Source organism: Takifugu rubripes, chromosome 6, assembly GCF_901000725.2.
Source record: "Takifugu rubripes chromosome 6, fTakRub1.2, whole genome shotgun sequence".
Classification (NCBI taxonomy): Eukaryota; Metazoa; Chordata; class Actinopteri; order Tetraodontiformes; family Tetraodontidae; genus Takifugu; species Takifugu rubripes.
This window is the reverse complement of record NC_042290.1, coordinates 10,325,384-10,351,860: the sequence shown is the minus strand read 5'-3', so window position 1 is coordinate 10,351,860 and position 26,477 is coordinate 10,325,384. Positions and strand designations below refer to the sequence as shown.

The 26,477-nt window shown below is 51.6% G+C and overlaps 4 protein-coding genes across 6 annotated transcripts; 1 reads left to right on the top strand and 3 right to left on the bottom strand.

Annotated features, from left to right (window-relative positions):
• Window positions 1-463: 463 nt before the first annotated feature.
• Window positions 464-2,678, bottom strand: LOC115250232 (bone morphogenetic protein 10-like). The gene is made up of 2 exons (XM_029838038.1): window positions 2,360-2,678; window positions 464-2,113 (listed from the first exon to the last, which is right to left on the bottom strand). Exons 1-2 carry the CDS (start codon window positions 2,676-2,678, stop codon window positions 1,119-1,121), a joined length of 1,314 nt encoding a protein of 437 aa, XP_029693898.1. The 3' UTR covers window positions 464-1,118.
• Window positions 2,679-3,659: 981 nt separating this feature from the next.
• Window positions 3,660-13,901, bottom strand: LOC101062173 (armadillo repeat protein deleted in velo-cardio-facial syndrome homolog). Of its 3 annotated transcripts, XM_011604942.2 has the most exons (16): window positions 13,702-13,901; window positions 11,252-11,428; window positions 10,467-10,984; window positions 9,512-9,990; window positions 9,254-9,437; window positions 9,058-9,175; window positions 8,720-8,879; window positions 8,278-8,295; window positions 8,109-8,180; window positions 7,508-7,635; window positions 6,345-6,495; window positions 6,068-6,260; window positions 5,655-5,766; window positions 5,455-5,542; window positions 4,603-4,679; window positions 3,660-4,477 (listed from the first exon to the last, which is right to left on the bottom strand). In XM_011604942.2, exons 1-16 carry the CDS (start codon window positions 13,720-13,722, stop codon window positions 4,385-4,387), a joined length of 2,589 nt encoding a protein of 862 aa, XP_011603244.2. In that variant the 5' UTR covers window positions 13,723-13,901; the 3' UTR covers window positions 3,660-4,384. The 3 variants fall into 3 exon arrangements, with proteins under 3 accessions (XP_011603244.2, XP_029693031.1, XP_029693032.1); XM_029837171.1 differs by lacking the exon at window positions 8,109-8,180; XM_029837172.1 differs by lacking the exons at window positions 8,109-8,180; window positions 8,278-8,295.
• A 3,851-nt stretch (window positions 13,902-17,752) lies between these two features.
• On the bottom strand, window positions 17,753-24,586 carry LOC101062395 (palmitoyltransferase ZDHHC5-like). The gene is made up of 10 exons (XM_003965554.2): window positions 24,451-24,586; window positions 21,134-21,255; window positions 20,904-21,061; window positions 20,427-20,599; window positions 20,252-20,354; window positions 20,091-20,182; window positions 19,891-20,014; window positions 19,695-19,809; window positions 19,499-19,611; window positions 17,753-19,417 (listed from the first exon to the last, which is right to left on the bottom strand). The coding sequence occupies exons 1-10, from the start codon at window positions 24,552-24,554 to the stop codon at window positions 18,155-18,157; spliced, it is 2,367 nt and encodes a 788-aa protein (XP_003965603.1). The 5' UTR covers window positions 24,555-24,586; the 3' UTR covers window positions 17,753-18,154.
• Window positions 24,587-25,135: 549 nt separating this feature from the next.
• On the top strand, window positions 25,136-26,467 carry LOC115250129 (rhodopsin-like). Its single transcript, XM_029837179.1, has one exon. It carries the CDS (start codon window positions 25,168-25,170, stop codon window positions 26,350-26,352), a length of 1,185 nt encoding a protein of 394 aa, XP_029693039.1. The 5' UTR covers window positions 25,136-25,167; the 3' UTR covers window positions 26,353-26,467.
• The last annotated feature ends 10 nt before the right edge of the window (window positions 26,468-26,477 follow it).

Below are 26,477 nucleotides of genomic sequence, written 5' to 3'. Positions count from 1 at the left end.
TGTCGGTTTTAAATAAGCTGCCTGTTGAGAAATCAATTTGCCCGTCAGTATCTTTGCCCTGCACACTTGGCCGGCGTTGACCCGCGTGCTGAGCGAGGATCCCATTAAGCGCCAAAGTTCCACAGCGTTATTCCATCATGGTTATCAGCTTCCGACTGTTCACACCAGCAGCGAGGTGATGATGTGGCATGTATTTTCCATTTGTCCTGCCGCAGAGGCCTCGATAAGGACGTCAGCGGGCCGCTGTCAGAAAAAGGAAGTGGGAGGTTTCAGGGGTCACCAAGATGGCAGGGTTGTCACGCTGGTGAGCAGGAATCTGACACCACGTTTTCACAAAAGGTGCCACTCGGCGAGGCGGCGCGTCCTGAGTGGCGACCTACGGGTTCCGACACCTCCTTATCGCGGTGGCGGGGTCGAGGCCCGCCAGGCATGCGACGTTAGTGTGACGGGGAGTTGAGGATACCTGCCCAAACAGGCTGAGATAAGAAGCAGCTCGCAGGGAACAGTCGTTTTCCATATGTTTTATTTCATGCTCCAACATGCAGGACCTAATGTAGCATTTACAAATGAAGAACAATCAGCTTTAGACGCTTAAATACGGCCCAGAATGCAACGTTTCGCTGTCTCATGAGAGCAGATACTCGTCTTCTTTCTCCTCAGATAGTTCAGGCTTAGGCTGAAGGTTACCAGGAGGTTCAAGGTCACACACACTCTCCCTTCTGACATCCTTGAACCAAATTAAATATTAAATACAAAAAAAAAAAACTACCCAAAAACTAGTCAGTTATTACATGAACTCACGTCAGCTGTGCGGCACAGTTGTGGAAGACAATAACACAATTACAACTAACACATTTAATTACAAATTTACAGATTCCCCATCTCTAAGGTTACGACTAGGTCGACACGCCGCTGTAGGTAAATACGAAGCAGTTTGGACGGTAAAATGACACCCAGAAAAAAACCATTCTGATTTTCCATTTGATAGCTGTGGTTAGTGCAATATTCTTCAACTCGAGCGGGTTTTCCTTCCATCGCGCCGGGTTCTGTGGCGACAAAGAGGCAAAGTTGTTGTGAGTCCCCGTGGAACGGTCTGCGCCCCTCTAATCTCTGCAGGATTATCTACACCCACACTCCGCCACCACCATCCCCTCGTACTTGTGTTTGAATGTCACCACGCCGTTTTCGTGATAAAGGAGCGAGATGGGCTCCAGCTTGGTGGGGACGCAGCAGGCACGTGACGCCCTCTTCGGGCTCTTGGCGCTCAGCAGCGACTGCACGATGGCGTGTTTGGTAGGCGAGACCTCGGAGGTCATGGGCGGGTTGCACGCACCTTTGCACTCGTAGGCCTCGTAGCCCAGAGGCTGGATAATCCACGTGTCCCAGCCGATGTCTTTAAAATCCACAAAGAGCGGGCGCCTCTTGCACGGCTCGCTTCTGGCGCTGCGACGCACTCGGGGAGGCGTGTCGTAGACGAAACTGGACCAGAGGTGGGGCTGCTCGTCCCGTCCGTCCCCGTGGTGCCGGGACACCTGGCTCCAGAGGTCGTCTTCATGCTCCATCATCTGCTGGAGCTCTTGTTTGTCCAGTTTGTGGTCTCTGCTCTGATCGTCTGAGAAGACGATGATGGCTGCGTTGTGTTTCCCCTCCAGGCTCCTGTCGATGTCGACCTCCGCGGGGTCCCCCCCCACCTCTGTGACCTCTGGTGTGGCCCCCTCCTCCTCTGCAGTGATGTGAACCTCCAGTCTGTGAGCTGAGCACCCAGACCTCAGCCACAGGGCGACCACATGAGTCAGGTCAAAGGACACCCAGCTGTTGTCTTTGGCATAGATCTGCTGTGTCATCAGTTCCTCTAAGCCCTGCATCTCCCCCACCTCCTCCTCACCCCTTCTTCTCCCTTCTTTCCCCGCCTCTCTGGTCTGGACACCTCCCTCGGGTCTTCTGTAGATTGTCACCTTGCAGTTGGCACCACTGGACGGTCTCTGGGCCCTCCGGACCAGGGTGAAAAGGTGCAGCTCTGCCACGGTTATGTGCTCGTGGTGGAGCATTGAGGCGTTAAACAGCAGCGGGTGTCTCCTTACACCCCCGGCTGTGACACTCCTGGGGGAGGAATCTGAAATCACAATATCAGCAGGGTTCCTCAGTCGAGTTCGAGGTCAAAACCTTCGACTGTGCTTTGTTGTTACTGTTCAAAGAAAGACTTAATTTTAAAAAGAAAAAACCATTTAAATCAGTGTTTTTTTGATGGTCCGATTATTTAAAGCCTTCAAGGACATTTAATTTCTCAGGAAGCCTTTATTTAAGCTCTTTGACTGGAGGATTCATCATTGTTTAATAAAAACTCAAGAAAAGTCTCTACCTTCATTCTTAAAGCTGCGCACCACACCGGCCGAGGGTGCTGCTGTGTAGTCCTGGGTGAAGCGCCAGTACAGCTCCAGCATGTACTCCGTCGGCTCCCTGTGGTGGGCGGCGAGGGGCCCCTGCTGGGGCCTCCGATCTGTGAGGTTCATGGTGGACAGAAAGTGGCTGAGAAAGTCGCGGGCATCGAGCAGAGGATTCTCAGCGGCTGGCCTGTGGGGGCTGATGGGGCTGCATGAGCCCAAACACAACAGCGTGAGCAGCAGCAGCAGCAGCAGCGGGACGTCCAGCCTGAGGATGGAGCAGATGGAAAGGCTCATGGCGGAGGGGAGGAGTGGAGGAAAGGCGCAAGGTCCAAAGACGAGAAGATGCGTTGGAGACCTGCAGCCTTCTGATGGAGGACTCTCCTCTGGAACGGGACAACTGGCTGCCGTTGGGGACGACAAGAGAAGTGTTTTTGCCCTCGTGGATCTGGTGGTTTGGTCGCGAGGGCAGGGCTGCTCTGTGCTGACATGTTTGGAGATGTCACTCTGGCCCTGTTTGGCCCTCCTCTCTCTCGACCCACCAGGAGAGACAGAGCAGAGCTATCTGACATGAAGCCTTATCATCTCCACTTCCATCAATCAAACCTCTAATGGATTTCTAATGGAGATCACTCACCAGCGATCTGTTGAACAGGTTGATTCACAGCCTTTGGTGATTCATTAAGAATCAATCAATTAGCAAAGTTAATAAACAACAGATAATGCTCTGGAATCTCCACAAGAGGACAGTGTGGACTCAATATCTGTGCCTCTCTTCCACCTTTAATTGGATTACGAATGCTAATTATGCAGCGAAAAACCAGATCTGATGGCATTACGCTGTGCTTTTAGCCAATGCTGGGTTTGTCTTGCTTCTGCTGCTATCGCTGACATCACTGTGAGCTCCCTCTCAACCGAGGCGAGAAGTGAATTAAAGGAGATTAAAATGCTAAGATGAGACAAGTTAGATTTGAAAAGCACGTTTGCACTGTGTCATCACGGCTGCGGCGCCTCGTCCAGACAGCGCATACCATGGCTTCTCATGGATATATAGGCACAGCGGCACTATCTTGCATGCCATCGCCTATGCAAGTGTGCAGTATGCAAGTGCCTGCAGCGGGAAGCCCGTCAGATGCCAGCACACATCGGCCTCCATGCTGACTGTTGGCCCAATGTGAGATCATTATAAGGCCCATTCGTGCCGAGTTCATCAGTTTGAGCCATTTACAGACATTCTGGGGTAGCAAACTGGAATAAAGCGTTCAGGAAACGAGCGGAAACGATGCACATAGTTTATTTGTTTTTTCATTCAACATTGCAATGCAAAAAAGACCACTGCAAAGCAGAGCTGTATTGTGGGTATGCAAGGTCTGCTCTTCGTGTTAGCCGATACACATCAGTCATTTTCACTTTATAACATGGGTATTACAATAAATATTACAATATAAATACCTTCGTTTGGTATATTAACAGTCCTTTGTTACACATTTACAATCCCATTTTGCCTTTCCTGAAAATAAATGGAACGGGGGGATTTTCTAGCTAGTCAGAAGGCAGGTTTGTGGAGAATAACGAGAATTCTGGGTAATTTGGATTAATTTAATGATAGGAAAAGCATCGATTGCTTAATCTGTGACCCACAATATGGCAGGTTATGAAGCCCCGGATGCACGAGGGTACGCCGCATATCACACTGGCTATAAAGTGCTATAAAGGACGCCAGACAATCCAAATATTCTGTCTACGGTCGTCTTTGGAATCCTGATCTTTGCATATTTAGGCTACTTTAAATGTCATCATCCACCACACGTCATGAGTGCAGAACAGTCTAGCATCCTAAATGACAGGATACATCTATTAAAAAACATGGATGTGAGTATTTGGCACATCATCTCCTGTAAACAAATGGGTCTTTAACAGAAGCTTCTCCTCCAACACAAATACAACCAGATGGCACAGATCCGTGTTTGGGCTGGCTGAAGTGGCGTGACGGTCCGTGTTGTTTACACCCAGGAGTCCAGCGGTGGAGGTTTGTTATCCATGAGGCCCACTGCAGGCCTGCCAGCTCGGATGAAGTGTTTTCTCTCACTTATCGCCTGCGCCGAGAATTACGCAAACAACTGGTGTTTGTCAATTTGCATAATCGCTGACACTTACAGTCAAAACACTTTTCTCTGCATTTTAGGGCCAATGCGTGGAGAGTTTAAGATGATGGGATTACCTGGAGGGCGTCTCGTTCCAGGACGGGACCTTTTCCTTCACTGAGTCTGTCTCTTGGCTCTAAAGTTGAATAAACATCTGCAGTGGGACGTAAGAACATCGTTATCCTTCAGGAACATCGTTCAAAGAACGAGAGAGGGCTTCACTCGTGTGTGGGAATTATAAAAGGCAGACATCACCTGGGAGTGGGGGGGTCCGAGAGTCAAAAGTAACCCGGACCCATTTACCCTTAGAAAATATGGGGTTATGTGTGTATCTTCTTAGTTTTAAATTAATTTCATCAAGAAATATGGTTGGATGGTAATGTAATATAGGGTGTGCTATTAAAGTTGTGAAACTGACTTCTTCTCTTCCTGTTCAGTCACATGACCGTCACCTGATCACCAGAACTGTATGTGTGGCTCTGGGACCGAATAAAGTTCATCGTTGGGCATTTAATGTGTTCGTCTAAATTGGGTTGCCGGTTTGATCCCAGCAGTCTGCTCCTTGACCAAGTTGCTGAACTCCTCTTATAATCCTCCTTTCACATTCCTTAAAGAAGACCTCAAAGAAAATCCCTTTTCAGTGGGAAAGCTGCGGGTGGGGCTTGACGTGGGAAAGAGGGAGCCCTTTCAGAACGACATTCAAATTAAATGTGACTGGTGATGCGTGAGCACGCCGCTCTGCCTCGAGGACGAGCTGCTCAGGCTAATCAGCTAAGCCCGTGCGCTGATAACCTTGGCAGCTCATCGCCGCTTTAAGCCTGTGTTTCAGAAAAATATGGCACGGGACTGAAAAAGGTTGCTTCTTCTTTGTCTTCGGTGATGATTGAATAACATTTTTGGCTGACAGAAGACCGCCACGGTGACCTCACCTTGGGTTTTGTCCATTAGGGGCAGGGTGATGTCATCCCCGCCTTGCTTCCCGCTCTTGGATTTCTTCGTCACTCCAGATGTTGTTGGCTTTGAAACACCAAAAAGATCAATTCTCTTACCATCATCACTGGAAGACAAATTCTTTCTCACCTCTGCCGTGGTTCAAGAACCAACACTCTTGTCAATTAGGCAATTGTACCTTAAAGTGGCTCTTGGTCCAACCTGCCTTGTTCAGTGCGCCTCGAAGTTCTTTGTAGGTCCATATTGCTTGGAGCACATGGGAAGCTGCCTTGGTCTCACGTGCCGATTGGCTGGAAACAAATAATCAAACATTTCAGCAGAAAGCCAATGGGACCGTAGCAGGCTAATCTAATCAAACCACTTGGCTTGGTTTTTCACCTTGATACCGACAATAAAAACTGAGTTATGACAGCTACGCTAACATATAACATTCAGATTTAGTGTGCTATAATAGTTGCTGTAGCGAGCAGGATGTCCTACAACATTGTTTCACCTTCTTTCTGCCACTAAAGATAGCTTAGCTGGTCAAACCGAGGAGGCCCACAGCATTCACAAGCAGCTGATGTTTACACTCCAAAGGGTCGGCCATACCTTGACTTGTGGATGGACACCAGTTTCTGCACGCCGTGCCCTTGTATGAGTGCGCGGGCATTCTCCGGGCTATCTGTGATGATCTCGTGGATGGTGTTCAGGAGAGACACCACAGTGTCGCCCTCCAGGTTCTTGGCCGGGTGCTGCTGCCCGCAGGGCAGGTTACCGACAAGGTCCCTCAACGCGTAGCTGCCTAAAGGCAAAGGGAGGGGGAAATAACTTGGATGAGGGTGTTTTGAGCCACGGTGAATATACCAGCCTCGGACTTTGGCGCTACCTATCAAGTCCTTGTTCCTTTTGTCCATGGCCAGGTTGCGGAGAGCGATGGCCACCGCTCGCACCACTTTGTCCACGTCCGAGCGCAGCAGCTCCACCAGAATAGGCAGCCCTTTCTCTTTCCTCACTGTGGCGCGGGTGTAGCTGGACCACTGCAGGAGCCAACATCAAGCGCTGTGTTTAACAACCAAGCGACGGCCGTTTTAATGTTTTTAATGTGTTCACATTTGCTTTTTTCCTTTGAGGCCTTTTAAAAAAAATCATTCATCCTCCCACAAGTAATCCATTAAACAAATTGCCAAGCCAATATACCATAAGTAATCACTGGGGTCTAACTGCTCTACTGTGTGTGATAGATCTGAAAACGTTGGGATTTTAAAGCCCCTTTGATCTGAATGCAGACTCAGCACTGATCCTAACTTATGGTGACAATCACGGCGCACTAGATCTCAGCCCAGTGCAACATCTGACAGGCTCATAGATTCATAGGACCTTCCAGTACAAGTGACTTGGATCATGTCAGCTGCTGACAAAGTCAATCTGGAGAGAGCAGGCTGATTAAAATGATCGTCTCGCTCACTCTCAGCATTGATGCAGCTGCAAAGGAGGCAGGCAGGACAGGAAAACCCTCTGAGGGTCGACCCCTTTCGACCATTACTAAGTTCCAGTGGTGAATGAAACTGCATTCAATCCTAAATGTCTGCATTTTCTATATTATCTAAACATATTAGTAATGTAAATGTACTGGTATAAAGGCAAAATGAGGTTAATGGACCGGGATAGTGGTAGAGAAGGGCAAAATGTCCTGGTTATAGTGGCACAAAGAGGCAAAATGTCCTGGTTATAGTGGCACAAAGAGGCAAAATGTCCTGGTTATAGTGGCACAAAGAGGCAAAATGTCCTGGTTATAGAGGCACACAGGTGAGTATTTTGTAGCACACCTACATATCTTATATTTATATCAGCTTGAAGAAGATAATTGGTCTTCACAAGCTTCCCTAAAGCAGGTTCCTTTCTTATGTGCAGCCCTGCAAACGTGTCTCATTCCAGCCAAGTATAAAAAGTCATCTTTTCTCTCCACTGTTGCCTGTCAGTCCTTGGGGTTTGGAAACCTGGCTGAAGGAGAAGGATGTACATAATAAAAAGCTCATTTTATCCACTCACGGCCCACTGTCCCGCAGCGAGGTTCTGCAGGGCTCCTGCGGCGGCCTCCAGGGTGTTGTGGTTCTGGCTGCTTGTGAGGAGAGACAGGTAGAGCCTCACCACCTCCGGCTGGTAGAGCAGCTCCAAACCTTTAGTGGAAGATCGTGACAAAGTGAGGGATGACAAAACACGGGTTGTCGCTGACACCAAACCTGTTTGGACAAACGCGATCGCGTCATTATTCGGCGAATCGCTTCTCGTCTGATTTGCATTCACTGGTGCGTAGGAGGTATCAGCTCAGCTATTATCTCATTAATCTGGCAGTCATCTATATACTGTGCACCCAGCCATATTATTAGTATTATTAGTATTTATTGTGTCATTTTATCGGCAGGATTCTATATGCACAACACCTTCAGGAGTAAACAACGGCCCTAACAAAGGCAGCGTACCCAGGCCGAGCTCAAGCTTCTAATCTTCCAGCGGCGGAAATGTTCCTCCTTTAGGCGTCGTCAGTTAAACACGTCTTCGATCTTTTTGTCATAAAACTCGAGCCGATCTGTGGCGTCGCGTTGAAATGAGTCGCCCTCAAACACGGCCAAACACAAGTAAACGGAGGTACCTTTCATTTGGTCTCTACCATTGGGTAAATCCATTGTACCATATTTTCTGTCCATAAATCCGTTTTTCCGACCTGCGTGTCACAGAGACGTGAGCAGACTCAGCGTGTTACGGGATAAGGAATCATCCTACTGCCTTGACAAATGCTCAGGATTAACAAGCGGACTGACCTTGATGGAACCAGTCCTCTGATTAACGTGGCCGAAGGGGAAAAGAGGAGAGGGCAAAGATTACACGATGCCGGGGAAAGAGCGTCCAGCTCCCGTGGGATTAAGATAAGCATTTATCAATTCTGTGCAATTAGCCAGGAGGGCGAAATGCAAAATTTAAGCCAATTTATATAACCTGATACAGTCGGAAAGGCATTAAATAGGTCAGGAATCAGCAAACAAATCTGTTTCAGTTAAAAAGGACGGGGGGAAGGGGGCTGCCATTAAGGCTCATTTGAAGTAGTTTTGTTTGTTTTTTGGGGTGAAATGTATGAAATGATGAGGAAACACAGACGACCGAGGTAAAACCTATGCGTAAACACATACTATAGGGTTTTTTCTTGGTAGTTCATAAGTCATTTGAGTGTTCCGGGTATCTGGTTTTGTGTTGCGCTGCACCAACCTTTGGTGCGTTTCCCTCCCAGACAGTCGGGCTCAGGCTTCTTCTTCTGGTGCCCCACTGACCGGAGCTGATGGGGCTCCTGAAATCGCTCGGCACCAGAGATTTCTTTGTGGACGTGATAGGAAAGGTTTCGCAGGATGCAGACGCAGTTCTCCACCGACTGCACAGAGGACAATGACAGAAGTTTCTTGATTACTGATGTTGCAGAACAACTAAAAAAACAATATTATGGGTCAGAATTATGATGCGAGATGAAGCCAAAAGTTTCCTTAGTTCACTTCTTCACTCTTTACTTTACACTAAAACCACATGGAACATCCAGGGATGACTTTAGCAACCTTATTGTCTGTGTCCTTGTTGACAACAGCCGACTGAAGGGCATGAAGGAGTGCATCCACCAGCCCTTCGCATTCCCTCAGCCTCTGTCGGGCCTCTGCTCCATCCGAGCTGACGTTCCTGGAGAAAAGGGAACAGAAGGAAAACCCTGGTGAAGTCTAGATCCCCCGTTTGTTCTGTGAGAGCAGCCGAGGTTACCTCAGACATCCAGAAGTGTTCTTGAAGACTGTGGTCCACTCGGCACTCAGCAGCTTGGTAGCTTCTCCTGGGTCTTTTCTCCAACCAGAGTGGGGAATTATGATCTCATCGCTCAGCGTCTGGAGCCCGTTGTTAATGACCACCATTTTTAGAGGCTCGTGCGAGGAGAGATTCCACAGAGTTCCTGCAGGGCGAAGAGAACAGCTGTGAAAATGAAAGAAAGGGTCGCAGGTGGTTTCTCTGGGAACTGGCTGCTACCTGTGACCAACTCCTTCACCTCCACGTTGCTGCACTTCCTCAGCAGCCTGACTAAAGCCTGGATGCCATCGCAGTTCTTGATGGCCACTTTGTTATTGTGATCTTTCCCATAGGATATGTTGCGTAAAGCGCCGCAGGCCTTGCGGTAGACCTCAGCCTTCGGGTGGTCCAGTAACTGCACCAACATCGGCACCCCATTCAGCTGGCGCACCTCCTGCTTGATGCGGTCGTTTTCGTAGCACAGGTGCTGCAGGTAGGCGGCGGCGTTGGACTTGACCGAGTCCATCGGGTGGCTGAGCATGGAGATGACCTCGCGCAGGTTGGGGTCTCTCCAGCGTGGGTCCCGGCGGATGCTCTCCAGGCTGACCATGCTGTTGCGTTTGTGGCCAAACTGCAGCGTGTGTGCCTGACACATCGCCTGGAAGAAGGGATTCAGGTTTCCCTCCAGCTGGGCCATGAACGCATCATCGTAGCCACTTCTGAAGGATCAGAGACATACACAGGCGTCAGCCTTGTTTTTTTAAGGTTTAATTCATTTTTGAGGCTGATATCAGCATTATTTTTTGTGTCCACGTGCACGAGCTTAGGAAGCGCTGAAACTTCCACATTCGTCGACCTTGCAGCGGGCCATCATTCCTGATTGATGTCGCTACCGAAAATATAAGGTGTCAGTTGTCCAAGGTGACTCAAAGGAACACAATCAAGTGGTCGTTGAGCAACCCTGATTGTGTTGTTACATGTGAGTTGACTACCTTCTCTACTGCAGTACGTGTGTGTGTGTGTGTGTGTGTGTGTGAGTGTGTGTGTTCTTGCTTTATGAAGTGTGTGAGTGCCGATAGAGAAAAGATCTGTATTTGACCCTACAGCTAGTTACCATGGAAACCACCACAGTCCTCAACAGTCCATTTTCTCCCGTGTGCGGTCAGTAAAGTTCTAGCTCCTCTCCAGCTCTCACCTGGTCCGAGAGGGTTCTCTGAGCAGCTCCATGGCGGTGATGGGTCTGAACTGGTGAATCCCCCCCAGTGCTGGGTAACTGGCAGCTGCCTGGTCGGCTTCGCTCAGGCCCGCGGGAGCGTAGCTGTCTCTGAGAAAAGGTAAGGTCTGGAAGTTCTTGGCAGGCCAGTAGCTGTGGAGGGTCGTCCGGGAGAGGCTGCCGTACCCTGAACATATGTCACCCCCGATGCTCCTGTAGCTCTCGGGGAGGATGAACACTCTGCTCTGTCTGTCCGCTTTAGCTAGATGATCCCCAGATGGCGGCATCACCTCGGGTAATGGGCTCGCCATGGTCACTGCGGGCGCGGCAGCGGACTCGGATGTTCCTGCGGTTGCTTCACAAGTCGCGTCGGTCTCTTGAATCCTCTTGGTCGATGTGAGATCAGCCTCATGAGATGTTTGGACACCCTCCCTCTGGAGTTCCGTGGAGGGGCTGTTGCCGGGGGTCCGCTCGGCCTCTCGCTCCACAGCTTTGGGCTCCTACAAAGACGGATGCACCGCTACCGTTATCTTTAGAATCTTTAAGAGTCTATTACCTGAAATATTTACAGTCGGGGCATGAACCATTTGGGCTGAACTTCTGTCACATTTAATGAGTGTTCGAGTTACTAACTTATTACAGAACATAAAGTAGGAGGAGTCGTCTGAGGAAAGTTCTGAAGGTGTGTTCAGTGTCTGATTAAAACTGCAGGAAATGTACGTTTTTTTCCACGATACCGTCAAAATAAAAGATATAAAATGAGGAACCTCATTGTCCGTCTGCTGCGGGGTGTCGGTCTCCATGGAGCTCTCAGGGGTCGAGGTCACTACCGATATGATGGAAGTGGGCGTGTCCAGTTCCTCATTGGCTGATGGGTTTTCAGGACCGGCCCCTTTAACTTCCTGGGACAAAGGCAGCGGAGGGGGACCCTCTGAACCCTGCTCCTGAAACACACGTTCCGTGCACGCAGCACACTCATTGAGCACCAGATATGGCTGTTCAACACTTTGTGACTAAATTATCATATCATTTTTAAACATAAGTGCAGGAATTGATGCCAAGAAGGGTCCATCAGACGATGTTTCCTCTGCAATCCAAGTGGAGAGACATATTTAATGGAAGGCTTCATATACTGCATCTCCGTCTATGACACATTGAACTGTATTCCTTTTAAAATATGACATTTAAACAAACTTGTTTAATTATACATGTGATGGAGCCATTCGGGGCTATTAGAACTTTTTCTTTTTCTTTTGTTGCACAGCTTTTGAAAAAAAAAGATTTCTGGAAGCAGATTTGCTCTTTGATATTTACAAAATCTGACAGGCCTCATATCACCAGGAGGGGTTTTGTTTCAGCAATAGGACTGTCAGGATTCAAAAAAAGCAGTTTTTGATCATGGTTGTGTCTTTTTCGGGGTCTCTGCAGTTTAGTAGGTGGGTTCAACTTGTGGGAACATGCAGATGAAACAGCATCTTTGACTTTCAGAGATTTATTTTAAAAATGCCTTTGGATTTGTTGTCCTTATTGGTTTAATCTGATTCCTGAGCTCATCCACATAGAGAGACCTTCCACTTACAGTAAAACCAGCTGTTATATTTATGTGCTTTGGTGATTCCAAATAGATGCTGACACCCCCCCCCCGCCACACACACACACACACACACACACACACACACACCCCTGGCTTATATAAGCCTGGGAATGGGAGCTGTCAGCTACTGCTTTGTTATCAGACCTGAATTACCAGACTCGGCTCTTCCTTTATTAGATCCCATTTGTTGAGTTCAAGTGTTTTTGATTAATTATTCAGCAGGTTTGTAATTGCAAATAATTAATTCTAGTGGACATTTGTTGACGCTGCACCTTTTGGTGGGTTTCTTGCACCACACATTTGACTTTCACTTCAGGAATTTTGAATGTTCCCCCTCTCCTCACCCGATCCACAACACTCTGGAGGGGGTGCAGGGATCATGGAGCCGTTCGAGCTCCACACGTGCGCTCGCCTTTGGGAGGCTGCGGCAGGAAACAGAGCGAGTGCTCAGACCTCGGCTCCGCTGCGTTAAATCAGGCTGCGGCGAGCAGATGACCCAACTGTGGAGGGAGAGAGCGCCGCACGCTCCACGGCAAACACAAGAGCCCTTCACATCCCCGCACAAAATATGTCGGTGGGGGGGGGGCAGCAATGGAAGAGTCACACGGGAGAAACTGGCAACGGTGCTGCTGTCCTCTGTACGGACGGCTTGATTAGGTTGGAGGGGACGATCATAAGCTGGACGGGGGCCGGATTCAAGCTCCAGGCCTCCATGAGTCAAAGCTCATTTAAATAACTCACTGCACCATCACGAAAGCACATGTGGCCCCCCGGCAAATAGGTCCAATCTGTCTGTCAGACAGACAGACAGACAGACAGACAGCATGTAGTCCCCATCATCCCTCTCTATTGAGGCCAGGTGGAGCCACCCTAGCTGTTATTTAGGGAGTGGGTTTGGATCTTGGTGACCAGCTCAAGGGCACAGAGGCCACAGGCCGGGGTTCTGAACTCCCCCCAATCTCTCGGCTACAGCGTGGCGAAGGCATTCCAGAGTGAGCGGACCTATAATCCACAGTGTGCTGGGAAATCCGGAGTAGCGCCCCCGCCGGTGGCCACAACATGGCGCCGACGTCAGAGCCCATTTGGTCCCAACTTGGTCACAAGTCGCCGGCCTTCCGCCGTCTGTTGAATCTGTTGGTCAGAATGTGTCGGAGGGCAGGACGAAGGCGCCCGACGCTGCCGTCCAGTCCAGGACGCTGCCTGTCAATAATCCCACCAGTCTGGTCCGGTTAGCAGAGAAGGATGCAGCATCGCCCCCAAAGTTCTGGTTCGGAGCCTCGTTCCTCTCTGATCTGCTCTGATCCTCAAATAGTTAAACATCCAGCACATACATCAGGGCCACAGTGAGAGGAACGTTCTCCCTCTGGGGGGGGACACCCTGTCGTCATAATGCAATCAAAGATCAACCCCCCCTTCCTCATGCTTGCCCACACACACGCACACACACTTGAAGGTGTCAGCATCATGTCCCCCGTGCACACAAGGAGACTGCACCGAGCAGCAGCGGAGGTGACGCGATCCACGCTCGCTATGACAGGCAGAACGTAAAGCTGTGGAGAGCCACAGTTTTCTGCAGGAATCGTGGGGGGGGGGGCAAACAGAGCCATTCCACCACACACTTACCTCCTTCACTTCAGCGGGCATTAGGCAACCTTCTCTGATACCGCGCAGATGATGGAGAAGATGGGTCCCCGGGTGAGACGGCTGGCTGCCTCCCTGCCTGCTGCCGGGATTCTTTCGCCTTGACTCTTCCTTCCTGAGCAGTTCAAACGTGCACAGCCATCCTTCCTCTCAGCTCCCACTAATGCACGTCTGCTCGCTCGCTCGCTCGCTCTCCCTCTCTCTCCCTCTCTCTCCCCCTCCCTCCCTCTCTCTTCCTTTATTTCTCCCACAAACACACACTAGATGCACACATTTACTCGGTTCTGCAACACATTCGCACACACAGACACACGTGCGTGCGCGTGCCCGTGCACGCAGAAGAAACAAACAGGGCTCCCTCTCGTTACAGCACTCCTCCTCTGTTCCCCACTGCAGTTTAAGTGTGCGCTATTAGCAAAGGTGCTGAATCAACTGTGTGATGCTGTGCATGTGAATGGCTGAGGTAAGTGAGGAACACTGCAATCCCAGTGGTGCACGCTCATGCACGCACACACACGGGCGCACACACACACACAATCCCCTGTGGGCTCACAGGCAGATGCAGATGGAGCGCAGAGCAGCGTGCACGATAGTCCAGACCTGTGTCACCCATGTGAGGCGTAACAGAGGTAGGAGGAGGTGGTGTGTGTGTGTGTGTGTGTGTGTGTGGGGGGGGGGTGATGAATAAACACACACGCGCAGTAAAATAGCTCTGCAAACTCTACCACACACAACCTGTCTGTCATTTGGAGGAAGCGTCACAACTGATGGAGACGACACAACTGTGTGAGAGAGAAGCTGGTAAATGAATGCCACCCCCCCCCCCCCCCCCCCCCACACACACACACACACACACACACACACACATACAGCTGCTCCGCGTGTCCTCCAGTGCACGTTTGGCATCAGCACGAGAGCAGCAACAGGCACAAACGTCTGTCGGCCGCACAACAACCCTCGGATCATCTGACCGGGGCGGCGTTCCAAATCAAACACTTCAGAGGAAGGGGGGGGGGGGGGTCATGGCTCCTCCAGCCCAGTGAATTCAAACTGGTTGCATGCTGCAGTACAGGGCCCCACCTGTCCACCCTGGGAATCTGGGTTACCTGCATGCTAATGTGCACGTTCTGGCTCGTGCTCTCACCATCCTGACTGTTTGGTTGGGTTTTCTGTTCACCGAGATCACCTCCCTCCCTGCCAGGAACAGGAAAAAACCCCTCCTGGATCACAACCACCTGCAGCATCTGTGTGTCCGAACCCATACAGAGGTCATTAAAGGGCATCTGTTGCTGCACTGTCTGTCAGAAAGACAAAGAATCCTAATTTGCCAGATTAAAGGCGGCGCTTTCTCTTGCGGTTTGCACAATAGCGACGTTTTCTCCCTCCAGTTATGAGCCTCCCCCCCCCCCCAGACAGCATCTAACACGTATTGAGTTTTTCTTTTTACCCAATGTGTCGCCTCACTTCCTGTTGCCAGTGCAACCATGGCGACCTGTCCTCAGCACAGCACTGTAAAATCCCCACAGCAGCACCGTGGACGCTTCACGCTAACTGCAGCGGGAAATTAGCGCGTGCAGTCGCTCTCTGAGAGCTAAAGAATGCTCAGGACGCTGGTGGAGTGATTAAAAACCAGCAGCCAGTGGGTCATACTGGGCTGGAGACCGTCGTTCCCCTGTCTGTCTCCATTCCATTTAGCATTGATGGATAAATCTCTGCAGCTACGCTCTGCTGGTGCTGCCAAGGACGTCTAGTGAACAATTCAAATCTTTTTACATCTGCTTCTGTGGTTTTTGTCCTTCAACGGCGACTTTGTTTCCTCGTTCAGAGCCCAGAAACGTTCTCGTTTTATCTCTGCAGCCACAGGCTCAGATAATGATTGTCTACAGTAGCAGTTGTAAATTGCCACTACAGCGTGATGGATGTGAGTGTAATTATTGCTGCCTATTATCTTTACAAAAAAAAGGGGATGGGGAGGGGATGTAGGATCTGTCAACAACAAAATACACACATGGGGGGAAAGATAGCATTGTTGTTTGTGCAGTTCTGTGCTAATTGCAGTGAAATGCCCACAGTCTTCAGTGCTCAGCGGGACGTTTCATATCCTTCCTGTGGACTTCGCCACACACAACCAGTCAGCGCAGAGTTTTGTCCTAATTAAGCCCCCCACACTCGCCTGGCGCGTATAGCTGTGGTTAATTTAATTTAACGCGCACACGTAGCCATGTAGGGCTTTACAGGGTAAAAAAAAAAAGGGAAAAACCAGCGAGTGTGGGCCAGCAGTGGCTTGAAGCTGATGTGTATTTCAGATGGCGGGCTCACACGGAGCGCATAACGAGGCTGGAAATACCAGAAAAAGGTCACCAATTCGACTGTGGGTAGAAAGGTCAGGCTCCATTTGCATTGCCGTATCTTCAGAAGATCCAAAACGCTCACACAAGCGGGTTGTTTTTCGACGGCCCTCGTCTCCCCCAGGTGAGCTTCTGCTCCCACTGAGGCTCCGGCCGCCCCACACGTTGGATGAATCATGTCATCAGCGGCCCAACTCCGCTTTGTGAAGTGTCACTCCTGCGAGTGCTTAATCATGCCAGCAGAGAGCCCAGCGAGGGGCTGAAAGCATCAGTGCCAGTGCAGCTGAAAATGACAATCAGCCAGTTCAGCGATGCCGCCGACGATCAGGCATATCAATGAGCTCGGAGAGGCAGAGCAGCACCAATCTAGGTCAGTCTGCATCTCCACGAGTCCCAATCAGACATGTGGAACAATAGAAATTCAAACCATCACTTCCACTGATGAAGAATCAGTTTCCCCCCCATTTAGTTCTCATCGATCGCGTCATTTTTGATGCAAATCTGTGATAAACGGAGATAAAGATGCTGTCCAGAGGCAGGCAAGAGCGTCAAGAAGTTGTTGACGGCTTAAATATGTCGCTTCCTGTCTCCAAATCAACAGCTCGCGATCCTTCTCTGTGCAGGCGCTATTACCAGCATTACAGCTTCCCTCTCAGCTACAGAGACACGGAGTGGGAGGAAGGGCAGCGCAAATGCAAAACAAGGCAAAAAAAGAGGTCCTCGCGTGGCCTGAGTTTCACAGAACACTGACTGTTAATGAGCAGCTTTAAGAAAACGACGCTCCGCTTCCGGGCGTATCTGCAGAAGCGTTTGGAGAAATGAGCCGTTTTGCTGTGAATGGAGAGCTGAAGCAAACATAACTGCATGTTGGTTTCATCCCAGCAGATTAACAACGACGGTCTTGAACGCACTGAACCAGGATGTGTTCGTCCCTGTGATATAAGGGGGCAAGAAAGGGGAGAAATGCAGTGATTAAAAGCCGAAATGCCGCGTTGCAAAGTTAGTTTAGATCTTCTATCGTGCATGGCTCTCCAACTCTTTAGCAACAGTACAAATCCTGTAATATGAAGAGCAATCTCGTTGAGTGGAGGGGAGAAAACAACCCTGTTGAAACAATTAAGCAATGTTGTTGATGCATTTACTGAAGAGCCTCTTGTGTGGATGCTGGGAGGCCTCTGACTAAACCGGTGCATGTTGTTCTTACATCCCAGCGAACTCACCCATCTGGTGCCAGAGTTTAATGAGGTTTTATCAAGTCCTCCCAATGACTGTGCTCGTCTGTGTCCTTCCACCTGCTGTATGGGGTCAAATCCAACACAAAAGACGAAAGACACACACCCGTCACAGCTGAGGCCAATAAAAGTGCAGATGAACGTTAATCATCAAGAAAGGCTTTTGAATCCCCCATAGTAATGAAATACAGACTTTTTAATGTGTCCGAAAGGGTTCATTTCGATATATGTCACTAATTGCTTTCCTGGAAGGTGATTCAAAAACTTTACGGAAGCGTTCCTTTTGCGCAGCACTTCCACATTATGTCCACTGGGCGGCGATATTGGCCCACTTAAAACGTGTCATATCTTGGCTACTGTATCGAGCAAGAACTGTCAGATTTCATGATGCTGGGAAAGGAGCTCCTAAACGTGAACTGATGTGCACGCACACAAAAACACACAAGCATAACTGAAAGTTACAAAAAGAGTTTATTCATACAAACAACTACAAAACCTTATTAAAGTGGGTATCTTTTGCAGCAGGAGACAAATAAGACGGTGTGGTAGTACAACAATATACAAAAAAGAAATATCAAAACATAAATATACTGATAATAACATGCCCTTCTGTTATTGAGTGGGTGTCAGGAGCGCGCTCAGTATCCTGAGATTCTTATTTTGGTCAGGGTTTGCAGAAGTTTCTCATGTGTAGAAAGATGAAGTCTCTCAAACACCCACGCGGCAGACTCTCAAATGGCCTCTTATTTACAAAATATTTTGGAGCTGCGAAGACAGAGACTAACACTGCATAGATTTATTCACATCACCAGCGATAAAGGGCATCTTTTTCTTCATCTCATCCTTTTAGTTCCTTTATTTCAGGCCTCCAAAGTTGACTGAGTCCGTCCCCTCGGAGGAGTACGTGAGCGAGGATCGCTTTGCGGTGGCGTAGGAGGAATACGAGGGCACGGAGGAGGTGGCGGAGCAGGACGGAAGGCGGGGCAGGGTGGACGTAGAGGACAGGTGGGGCTGAGTCTGTCTGTCTGCAGTGCAGTAGGCTGGGGAGCAAGACTGGCCCTTGGTCTGCAGGCTGCTGCTGCTGCCGCTCTGCAGAGGCGAGCTGGAGGATTTGGGGCCTCGTGTCAGAGATGAGGTGGAGCAGCTGGACAGGGGGGAGGTCCTGAGGCCGTAACCCAGGATGCCTGTACTCATCAAGAACTCCCGGGATCCGTAGGCAGGAGGCGTTGGTCCGCGGGAGCCTGGGGGGCGCAGGTTGTCCGGGGGAAGGCTCCGCCTCGTGGGGATGTCGTAGATTCCCATATCTGGCCCGTAGAGGGCCTGGGACCTGGCCTGGAGGCGGAGCATCCGCTCCCTCTCCTCCAAATCCCGTCTCTCATGGATGGACGCCATGATGGTTTTTGAGAAGCCGTCGTAGCGCGCAGCAGCAGACTTTGCGGGTGTCAAGGCTTGGAGGCTAAGATCACGGAAACTGTCCCGCATCACCAGAGCCGGAGCGGCGAGGTCTCGGGAGGTCGGGGGAGCCAGATCTCTCGCCAGCAGCCCTTGAAAAGCCGGGGAGGGCTCTCTTTGGATGAAACCTTGGAGAGAAGGGGAAGGATCCCTTGAGGTGAGCCCCTGCAAAGACGGCGAGGGGTCCCGGGGCTGCGGCGACTGTCTGGCCACGCCCATAAAGACGGGACTGTAGGAATGCGGAGCTGCCCGCTGCATCCCATCAGCACCCAGAGCCATGAAATGAGAGTGGTAACCCACCGGAGGAACCCCCCTCGGAGCCAGGAAGGGAGCGTCCGCGGGCTTGATGAGGTTGTCGTAGGAGAGGCTGCTGCCGTGGTTGGTCAGCAGGCCGGACGAGGCGATGAGGTGGCGAGGCGATCCCATCCCCAGCTGGGAGGTGGATCCCAGGACGTCAGCGTGGATGGAGGGCAGCTGGGCCTTGCTGCCGTGGCGGTTGGCGTGTTTGAGGGTGAGGGAGCGCGAGTTGAGCGTCAGAGATCCGGAGATGCCGCCGGCGTGCAGCGGCACGCCGCCCTGCTGGACGCTTCTGCCGGGGCTTTCCTTGGACCCGGAGCCAAGCTCGGCGGTTTTCCCACTCCCGCTCTGCTCCGAAGTCTTGACCAGCTGAGCAACACAAGGCCAGAAAAGGTGAATGGGAGAGGCAGAGGCTCCTCTAAGCCAACGCTTGAACGTGAGACGCAGCACCTGCTCTGGAGGGATCGGCGAGGATCCTCTGGATATGGCCTCCAGGACGGGCCGCAGCTGCGGAACCGTGGGGATGGAAACAGCCACGGAAGCTTTCGTGTGATGTCCCACCTCTGCGGAACCAAAACAAAACCAAGTGGAGTCGCAGGGACGAGCCGACGAACACACACACACACACACAGTCTTCCTACAGTACCGTCCACGGCGGACAGCGGGCCTCTCAGCAGGCCGTGGTCGGGCTTCGGGGGCAGCGGCGGCGGCGTTTTCGTTTCTTTTCCGTCCGAAAGCTCGGCCGCTGCGGCTGACGGTCGCTAACAGGCAGAAAATCGTGACAGGGGTCCCGTGAGGTGTCACCCGTTGCATTAGTGTGCGTTTGAAAGACTGGGACATACGTCGTTCTGGAGGTCCTGGCTCGGGATCCCATTGTCCCGGAGCTTCACCTGCCGCTGGACCTCGGGTCTCAGAAACGGAGGCTGGATGTGGACGACGGTTTTCCCGCGCGGCCTCGCCGTGTACCTGGTGCCAGACCACAAACAGCCCATCAGAACTCCCTCAAAAGATCGACCTAAAGTTGGGGGAGGGGGGGTCTCACTTGGGAGCGACGGGACTGCAAACCAGATACTCCAGGTTGTTACAGCAGCCTCGCGTGAAGGGATTCACTCCTCCCTGGAACTTCCCAGTAACCTGCGGGAGCAGAGGGAACGTCGGACACGTCTAAACGTGCTGATCTCTGATCTCGGTGGTGGGAGCTACCTGTTCATTAGTGGTGCGTCCTCTGGACACCAGGTAGAGGTGGAAACCAGTAAGACCCAAGACTGGGAGGAGAAACAACCCCGATATGCTGATGACAACCAGACTGGACACGTCGTTAAGGAAAATAGCTCCCCCGTTAGGCCCTGATCTGTCTCACACATGTGGGTTTGGATACGTGACGGAGCAGTGCAGCTCCCACAGCGCGTCCACGTGGTTCAGGACGTACACGAGGCCGAAGGCGAAGACGGCCATCATGTGGAAGGTGAGCGACAGCAGGAACAGGAAGAAGTAGCGGTAGTTTCGCCGCCCGATGCAGTTGTTGACCCAGGGGCAGTGATGGTCGAAATCCTGACGGCAGCAGACAAACGCGTTTGGAGGATTTTAACAACAAAGCTTCTTTTTTTTTTCTGCCTTTTTTCCCTCCCTCCCCACAATCTGAACCTTCCTCTAAACTGCAGCTCAGATGAGGGATCTCAGAAAAGGATTGACCTGATTAATGAGATCTCTCGTCCTCCGTCAGACTCTATCCATCATGCCCTCTGCAGAAATCTCCTTTATCGACTTTGCCCACACAGACTCGCGTCCTCCCTTCGCCCGTCTACGCGCCCGTCCCCCCTCACGCCGCTGCGTTGGGGTCTTTGCGTGCACTGACCTCCACGCAGTGGTCGCACACGCTGCAGTGGGAGCAGCGCGGCGGCCTGTAGAAATGGCAGGAGGAGCACCACTTCATCCGCACTTGGACGCCCTTCACATCCACGTTCTTGTAGAGAGGCGCCCGGAACTCGTCGTCCTTGTCCTCGTCGTCGTTGGCTGGAAAACAATGGGCGGGATTGTAGGAAGCCGTCACGTTAATGACCGCGCACCGGCGCTTTGATTACTAACCCATTGGCAGCACACCAGCATCCATAAAGGTCGCCATGGTAAAGTTGGCCAGCACAAAGAGGAAGAGGAGGGCGCAGCATGGCGGCACCGCGGGGCAGATGGTGGCGGCCAACCACGGGCATCTGAACACAGAAACAGAAAGATAAACAATCAAAAAAGTGAAACTTGTCAAGGCTCCGGCCTCCTTAAATGGGCGGAGGTTCATAAAAATGAAAAGATTAGCGTTAGATTTGTCGCGCTTTGGTCGGATCCATCACATTTGAATACAACGAATTAAAAAAAAGAACGCCAAGAACATCCAAAATGGTGCTCCAGCAAATCAATGACCTCAGCATTGATCCAATATTGCTCAATATGGTTAAACAACTGCACATAAAAGCAGGAATGAAGCAGATTTCTGCACCAGATCTGACATTTAAAGAAAAAAAAAAAGGTCATTCAAATCCATAAATCACTTCTGCTGCAATTTTTGATACACCAAACGTCTCCTTTGACCTTAACGGACAAAAAAAACCGTATTTCTGCAGATGAGTTTTTAGCTGAAAACGTCCGTCAGCCTCGCTGGTCCTCCGTCATAATCTGTGCGTGCGTGTGCACCGAATTCTTGGAGGTTCGCTCGTCTCGTCCATCATTTCAGCTGTGTGTGTGTGTGTGTGTGTGTGTGTGTGTGTGTGTGTGTGTGTGTTTGATGGTGAATGGGAGTATGATTATGTCTCCACTGTGCGAGATTAGAGGGAGGGGCCGTGTAATCAGGTTACTGTGGGACACAGAGAGGAGAAGATTCACTGGATTACGTTAACAGTCTTTGATTGAACGTCGCATGTTCGGCCTCAACATGGGAATTTGCGGCTGCGGCGCTCCAACGCCGACCTGCGCCGCCTCATTGGAGCGTCGGAGCTGCGACGTGTTGATGAAGGCGACGTCTCACTCCGACTCCCTCAGCGAGTCGACGACAGATTACACAACTTGGGGAAGGAAAGAAAAAAAACAAAAAAAACCCAACATGGACGAAATTAAAAGTCGGCCTCCTCGGCGCTGTGCTCCTTCCCGCCAGAGCGCCGCTCTCCAAACCCCTTCAGGCGGGTTTTAGACAATGGGGGAGGGGTCTCCCCACCCCCACGAGGGATGCCTGCTGATGCCGTGCCAGATGCAAACCCAGTAATCCCCCGGATTATCAACTCTGGATTACCGACCACTCCAGCCAGTCGGAGTCATTGTGTATTCCAGGTCTAAACAGGGTGCCTGTGGGGGCTCAGCATATATCACACACCATCTATATGCGCTATAGCATGAAATAATCCAGTTGACTCCAGAATGATGAGCCCGGGCAGGACAGCAGCTCCCTGGTTCACCAGATTATGGAAGATGTGAAAAGGAATTCTGTGCGGAATATCAGATTGAAATCTGGAAAATTGGCAACAACAACAACAGCCATTGTTCTCTTAAAGATGCTGTTGGGAGCACGGACCCACCGTCTGCTCAGCGCGCGCGTGGCGGCGCAACTGCCACAACCGCTCGGCGCAGGCGAACCGTCCCAGGCCGGGATCATGTGACGGTTTTCATTCAAATCATGCTGCAGCTCATCTGCACGGGGGCTGCGGGGGCCGCGGGGGCCGCTGGCTCTGCCTGCACCGTCCCTCTGAGGCCATCTGGCCCCGAGGCGGCACCGGTTCATTCCCCTGCAGAGACCAGCCCCACCTAATGAGGGCTCAGGCAATCACACGGGACGGTAAGCTGCTCTGCAATCTGCACGCTGCCCTCGTCCCCGCAGTGGGTCAGTGGCGCAGCAGACGCGCACGCTCGGCCCAGCGGGCCCGGTGCGGCCGGGGGCCACCGGGGGCCACGGTGGGAGCCGACGCACGGACACCAAACCTCCACGCTGCAGCGTCGTGCGCAGCAGCCAATGAAAAGGGAGGAAATTGGGGTTTGTGGCCGCGCAGAGCTCTGGAAATATGATTGAATCCGGCCTTCGGGGCTCGCGGATTAAAGCTGTTGCAGATATGAAGCAGAGCTGGAAGTCGGAACAAAAAAAGAACCTTTTTTAGAGATGGACAGACACGCTGACGAGCGCAAAAAGAGGCCCCGCGCGCCGCTTCCCTGCAGGGTTCGGAGCAGAAATCGGGGACACGGAGTCGCGCAGAGCTTGGAGCAGATGGGCTCCATGGAAACTTCAGGCCCACGGTCTGGAACCACAGCGCCGCCCTGCTCTCCACCGCCGTCCGGACACACAAACTAAAGGCTTCCTCACTTTTTTGACGACTCACGCCTCCTTTCTTTGCAGATGAGATCGCCTCCAATCAATTCTGCCGAGCAGGCATTGATCCCCCCCCCCCCCCCCCAGTTTTAAAGGATACAGATGCTTTTATCAGGGTTTCCTGGCCTCCAACCTGGTTCCTACATCCAAAATGTCTCCAGCACTTAAGCAGCAGACAGACTGTAAATTTTGATGGTGCATTTCTTCTTCTTTTTTTTTAAGGAGCATCTAAATGGATTAAATGTAATCAGTTTCCTCCATCTACAAACACCAGAGATCTTTATTTTTGGCATCTTGAATGCTGAAGTAAACAGTTTCTGTTATTTAAGCTTCAGAATGAAGAGCCGACAGGTTAGAGAAGATATGGAAACTGAGGGAATTCAAGGATCAAATATGTTGTTGCCCCCCCCCCATAGGGGTCACATGACATTGATGAGAAGATCCCAATCCCCACCAACACACACACACACACACACAATCTGGTTTGTGAGTCCAGTGGAAAGACAGGGGAAACTGGGGCAGATCCAGCTGCAGAGGTCAGAGGTCACCGCCGGTGCAGGAAAGGTTCGGTTCGCGTTTTTACACAGGGTTGCCATGTGACTCCCGGGTTTATTATTGGATGTAAAATGTATTTCCAGCAGGCCTGAGTTGGCACGAGCTGAGTCTGTTCAAACTCCCACTACGGTTTCGCCTTTCTGGGTCAAAACCAGCAGGCTGCAATTAACTATTTTTAACACTTTTACCAGATGCAGTGGAAACTTTCCAGGTTTCTCCCTGACACACACACACACGCACACACACACTGAGCTACATCTATGACACATATCGGTCACGAAGACGCTGATACAGTTCTGCCTGGGGTGTCCTGGGGGCCCTCACTGTGAGCCAACCGGGTCAGTTATCCGCCCCCGGTGGCTCTGACACAGAAAACCAGTTTTAACTTCAGAGGATTAGAATTTAGAAAACACGACAGCCAAAGTCAGGAATCTGCGCCTGCAAAAAGGGGTAAATCGCGACAGTCGCTCGGTGCGTGCGTTTTATTTCATTCTTCTCTTGGACTCACGTGAAGACGAAGAAGAGGGAGGTGGAGCCGACCAGGAGGCAGGCGGCCGTGCACACCGGCACGAAGGAGCTGGCTTTCATCGCGTCGGCGCCGCTGGCGGGCATCCTGCCCTCTGCGCGCGCATCGGAGTCCCGTCGCCGACGGACACCGCGGCATTCACCGCATGCGGGAGCCCGTTCGTCTGCGTGCGTTTGCGGGCGACGTCCCACATCCGCGCCGGAGCGCAACGGAGGAAGAGAGCCGGTGTGCGCGGAGGAGAGCCGAGAGCGGCAGCAGCGCGCACGCCCGCGTCCAGACTGTCCCCGCAGGCTGCCCCGCACAGATGCCGCCCCCGGTTTATCCCCAAAGGTGGAGCTTTACTCCACAAACCACGTGAAAACATAAACCCACACGGTGAGCCGGGTTTCCTGGGATCACGCAAATGCGGACGCGGCTTTTTAATAAAGACTCAATAAAAGGAAATGGACTTTTGGTTTTTACCTTCCGTCATAGGTTCCTTTGTCTTTACGGTCTTGTTTGCAGGTACATCAGCTTTTTTGCTTCCAAATGATCTGTGTTGGATCATTTGAGTCGTTAAATAGAAACCATTTACTTTGCTTAATGGTTTTCACGTGATTCTTTGTTTTTCTTTAATAGTGAAATTCTCCTGATGTTTTCCTTGTTTCTAAATTGTTCAGCATTACATGCTGTAGTCGTGGGGCGACTAATTGTCCATGGATGCGTCTCCTTGGTAGTAGAGAAGGTCCCCCAGGTGGAAAGCAGAACTCTCTGTCTTGGGTTGGGCTTCTTGTCCTCCTCTATAAAAGTTCAGGTGCTGAAACATCTCCAAGTTTGTCTGAAAGGATGGACGCGGAGGAGCTGGTGGAGTCCATCGTCCGAGGACTGATGTTCCTGGCAGGGGTCCTGGGGAACAACTGGCTGGCCGTGCGCTCCTTCCCAACACAGAGGTCCAGCGTCCGCACCAATGAGGTCCTCTTCCTCAACCTGGCTCTCTCCAACCTCATCACCAACTACCTGGTGGACCTGCCCGACACCGTGGCGGATTTTGCCGGCAGGTGGTTCCTGGGGGAGACCTACTGCGGCATATTCCGCTTTTGTGCCGACCTCTCGGAGACCAGCAGCATCTTCACCACCCTCTTCATCAGCGTCTTCTGGCACCAGAAGCTGGTGGGCTCCCTGAAACGGGGAGGCTCGCCGGTTCAGATGGACAGCCTGTGCTTGGTGGCGTGTCTGCTGGCCGGCAGCTGGACGGTGGCGGTGGTCTTCAGCATCCCGCACTTCTTCTTCGTCAAAGTGGAAGGGGGCAACGAGAGCAGCGAGGACTGCATAGACGTGTTTCCCAACAAGGTGGCCAAGCAGACCTACGAGATCATCTACCTCACGCTGGCCAACGCCGTCCCCGTCGCCGGGATCGTGTTCGCCAGCGTGCAGATCGTCATCACTCTCCTGCGGAACCACAGACGCATCCGGGGCCACGGTCCCGACCCAACCAAGATCAGCAATGAACCCAAAGACAGGAGTTCAGATCCAGGTCCCACACCCCCGTCCCAGGTCTACACAGGAGTGCCTCCTTCTGGAGGTGCGGTGGCTCAGAGCTCCAGGGAGCCGCAACCCGGCGGCACAGACAGAACCCCAGAGGGGGGTCCGAGGCCCAGTCAGGCTCCGGCCAAGCCCACCATGGCCTCCAGCTCCCAGGTGAGGGCAGCCAAGAGCGTGGTGGGCGTGGCCAGCGTGTTCCTGGTGTGCTGGCTGACTCACCTGCTCCTGCGCATCACCAACAGCGTCCACACCTCCTCGCTGGTGGTGGAGGTGGCCAGCTACATCGCAGCCTCCTACACCTGCATCATCCCCTACATCTTCCTGCACGGGGTGAAAAAGCTGCACTGCTCGTGCAAGAGGTAGAACCCCGCTGTCAAGGAAAAGCCAGCCCCTACTCCGATACTTCCTGGATCCTGCTTATTCCCATGACTTTTCCCAATAAATGTCACGACTTTAATGTCGGAGAATCGTATTAAAATGATTCTGAC

What these genes read in the sequence shown, in the direction of transcription:
- LOC115250232 (XM_029838038.1), bottom strand. Translation starts at nt 2,678, where the DNA reads ATGAGCCTTTCCATCTGCTCCATCCTCAGGCTGGACGTCCCGCTGCTG. An exon ending in GCGCAGCTTTAAGAATGAAG is followed by an intron (nt 2,114 to 2,359) that starts GTAGAGACTTTT and finishes TTGTGATTTCAG; the next exon opens with ATTCCTCCCCCAGGAGTGTC.
- LOC101062173 (XM_011604942.2), bottom strand. Translation starts at nt 13,722, where the DNA reads ATGCCCGCTGAAGTGAAGGAG. An exon ending in AACACTTCTGGATGTCTGAG is followed by an intron (nt 9,176 to 9,253) that starts GTAACCTCGGCT and finishes CCTTTTCTCCAG; the next exon opens with GAACGTCAGCTCGGATGGAG. An exon ending in GTGTCCATCCACAAGTCAAG is followed by an intron (nt 5,767 to 6,067) that starts GTATGGCCGACC and finishes ATTTGTTTCCAG; the next exon opens with CCAATCGGCACGTGAGACCA.
- LOC101062395 (XM_003965554.2), bottom strand. Translation starts at nt 24,554, where the DNA reads ATGCCCGCCAGCGGCGCCGACGCGATGAAAGCCAGCTCCTTCGTGCCG. An exon ending in TGCAGTCCCGTCGCTCCCAA is followed by an intron (nt 20,015 to 20,090) that starts GTGAGACCCCCC and finishes GTCTGGCACCAG; the next exon opens with GTACACGGCGAGGCCGCGCG. An exon ending in GCCAGGACCTCCAGAACGAC is followed by an intron (nt 19,810 to 19,890) that starts GTATGTCCCAGT and finishes TCTGCCTGTTAG; the next exon opens with CGACCGTCAGCCGCAGCGGC.
- LOC115250129 (XM_029837179.1), top strand. Translation starts at nt 25,168, where the DNA reads ATGCGTCTCCTTGGTAGTAGAGAAGGTCCCCCAGGTGGAAAGCAGAAC.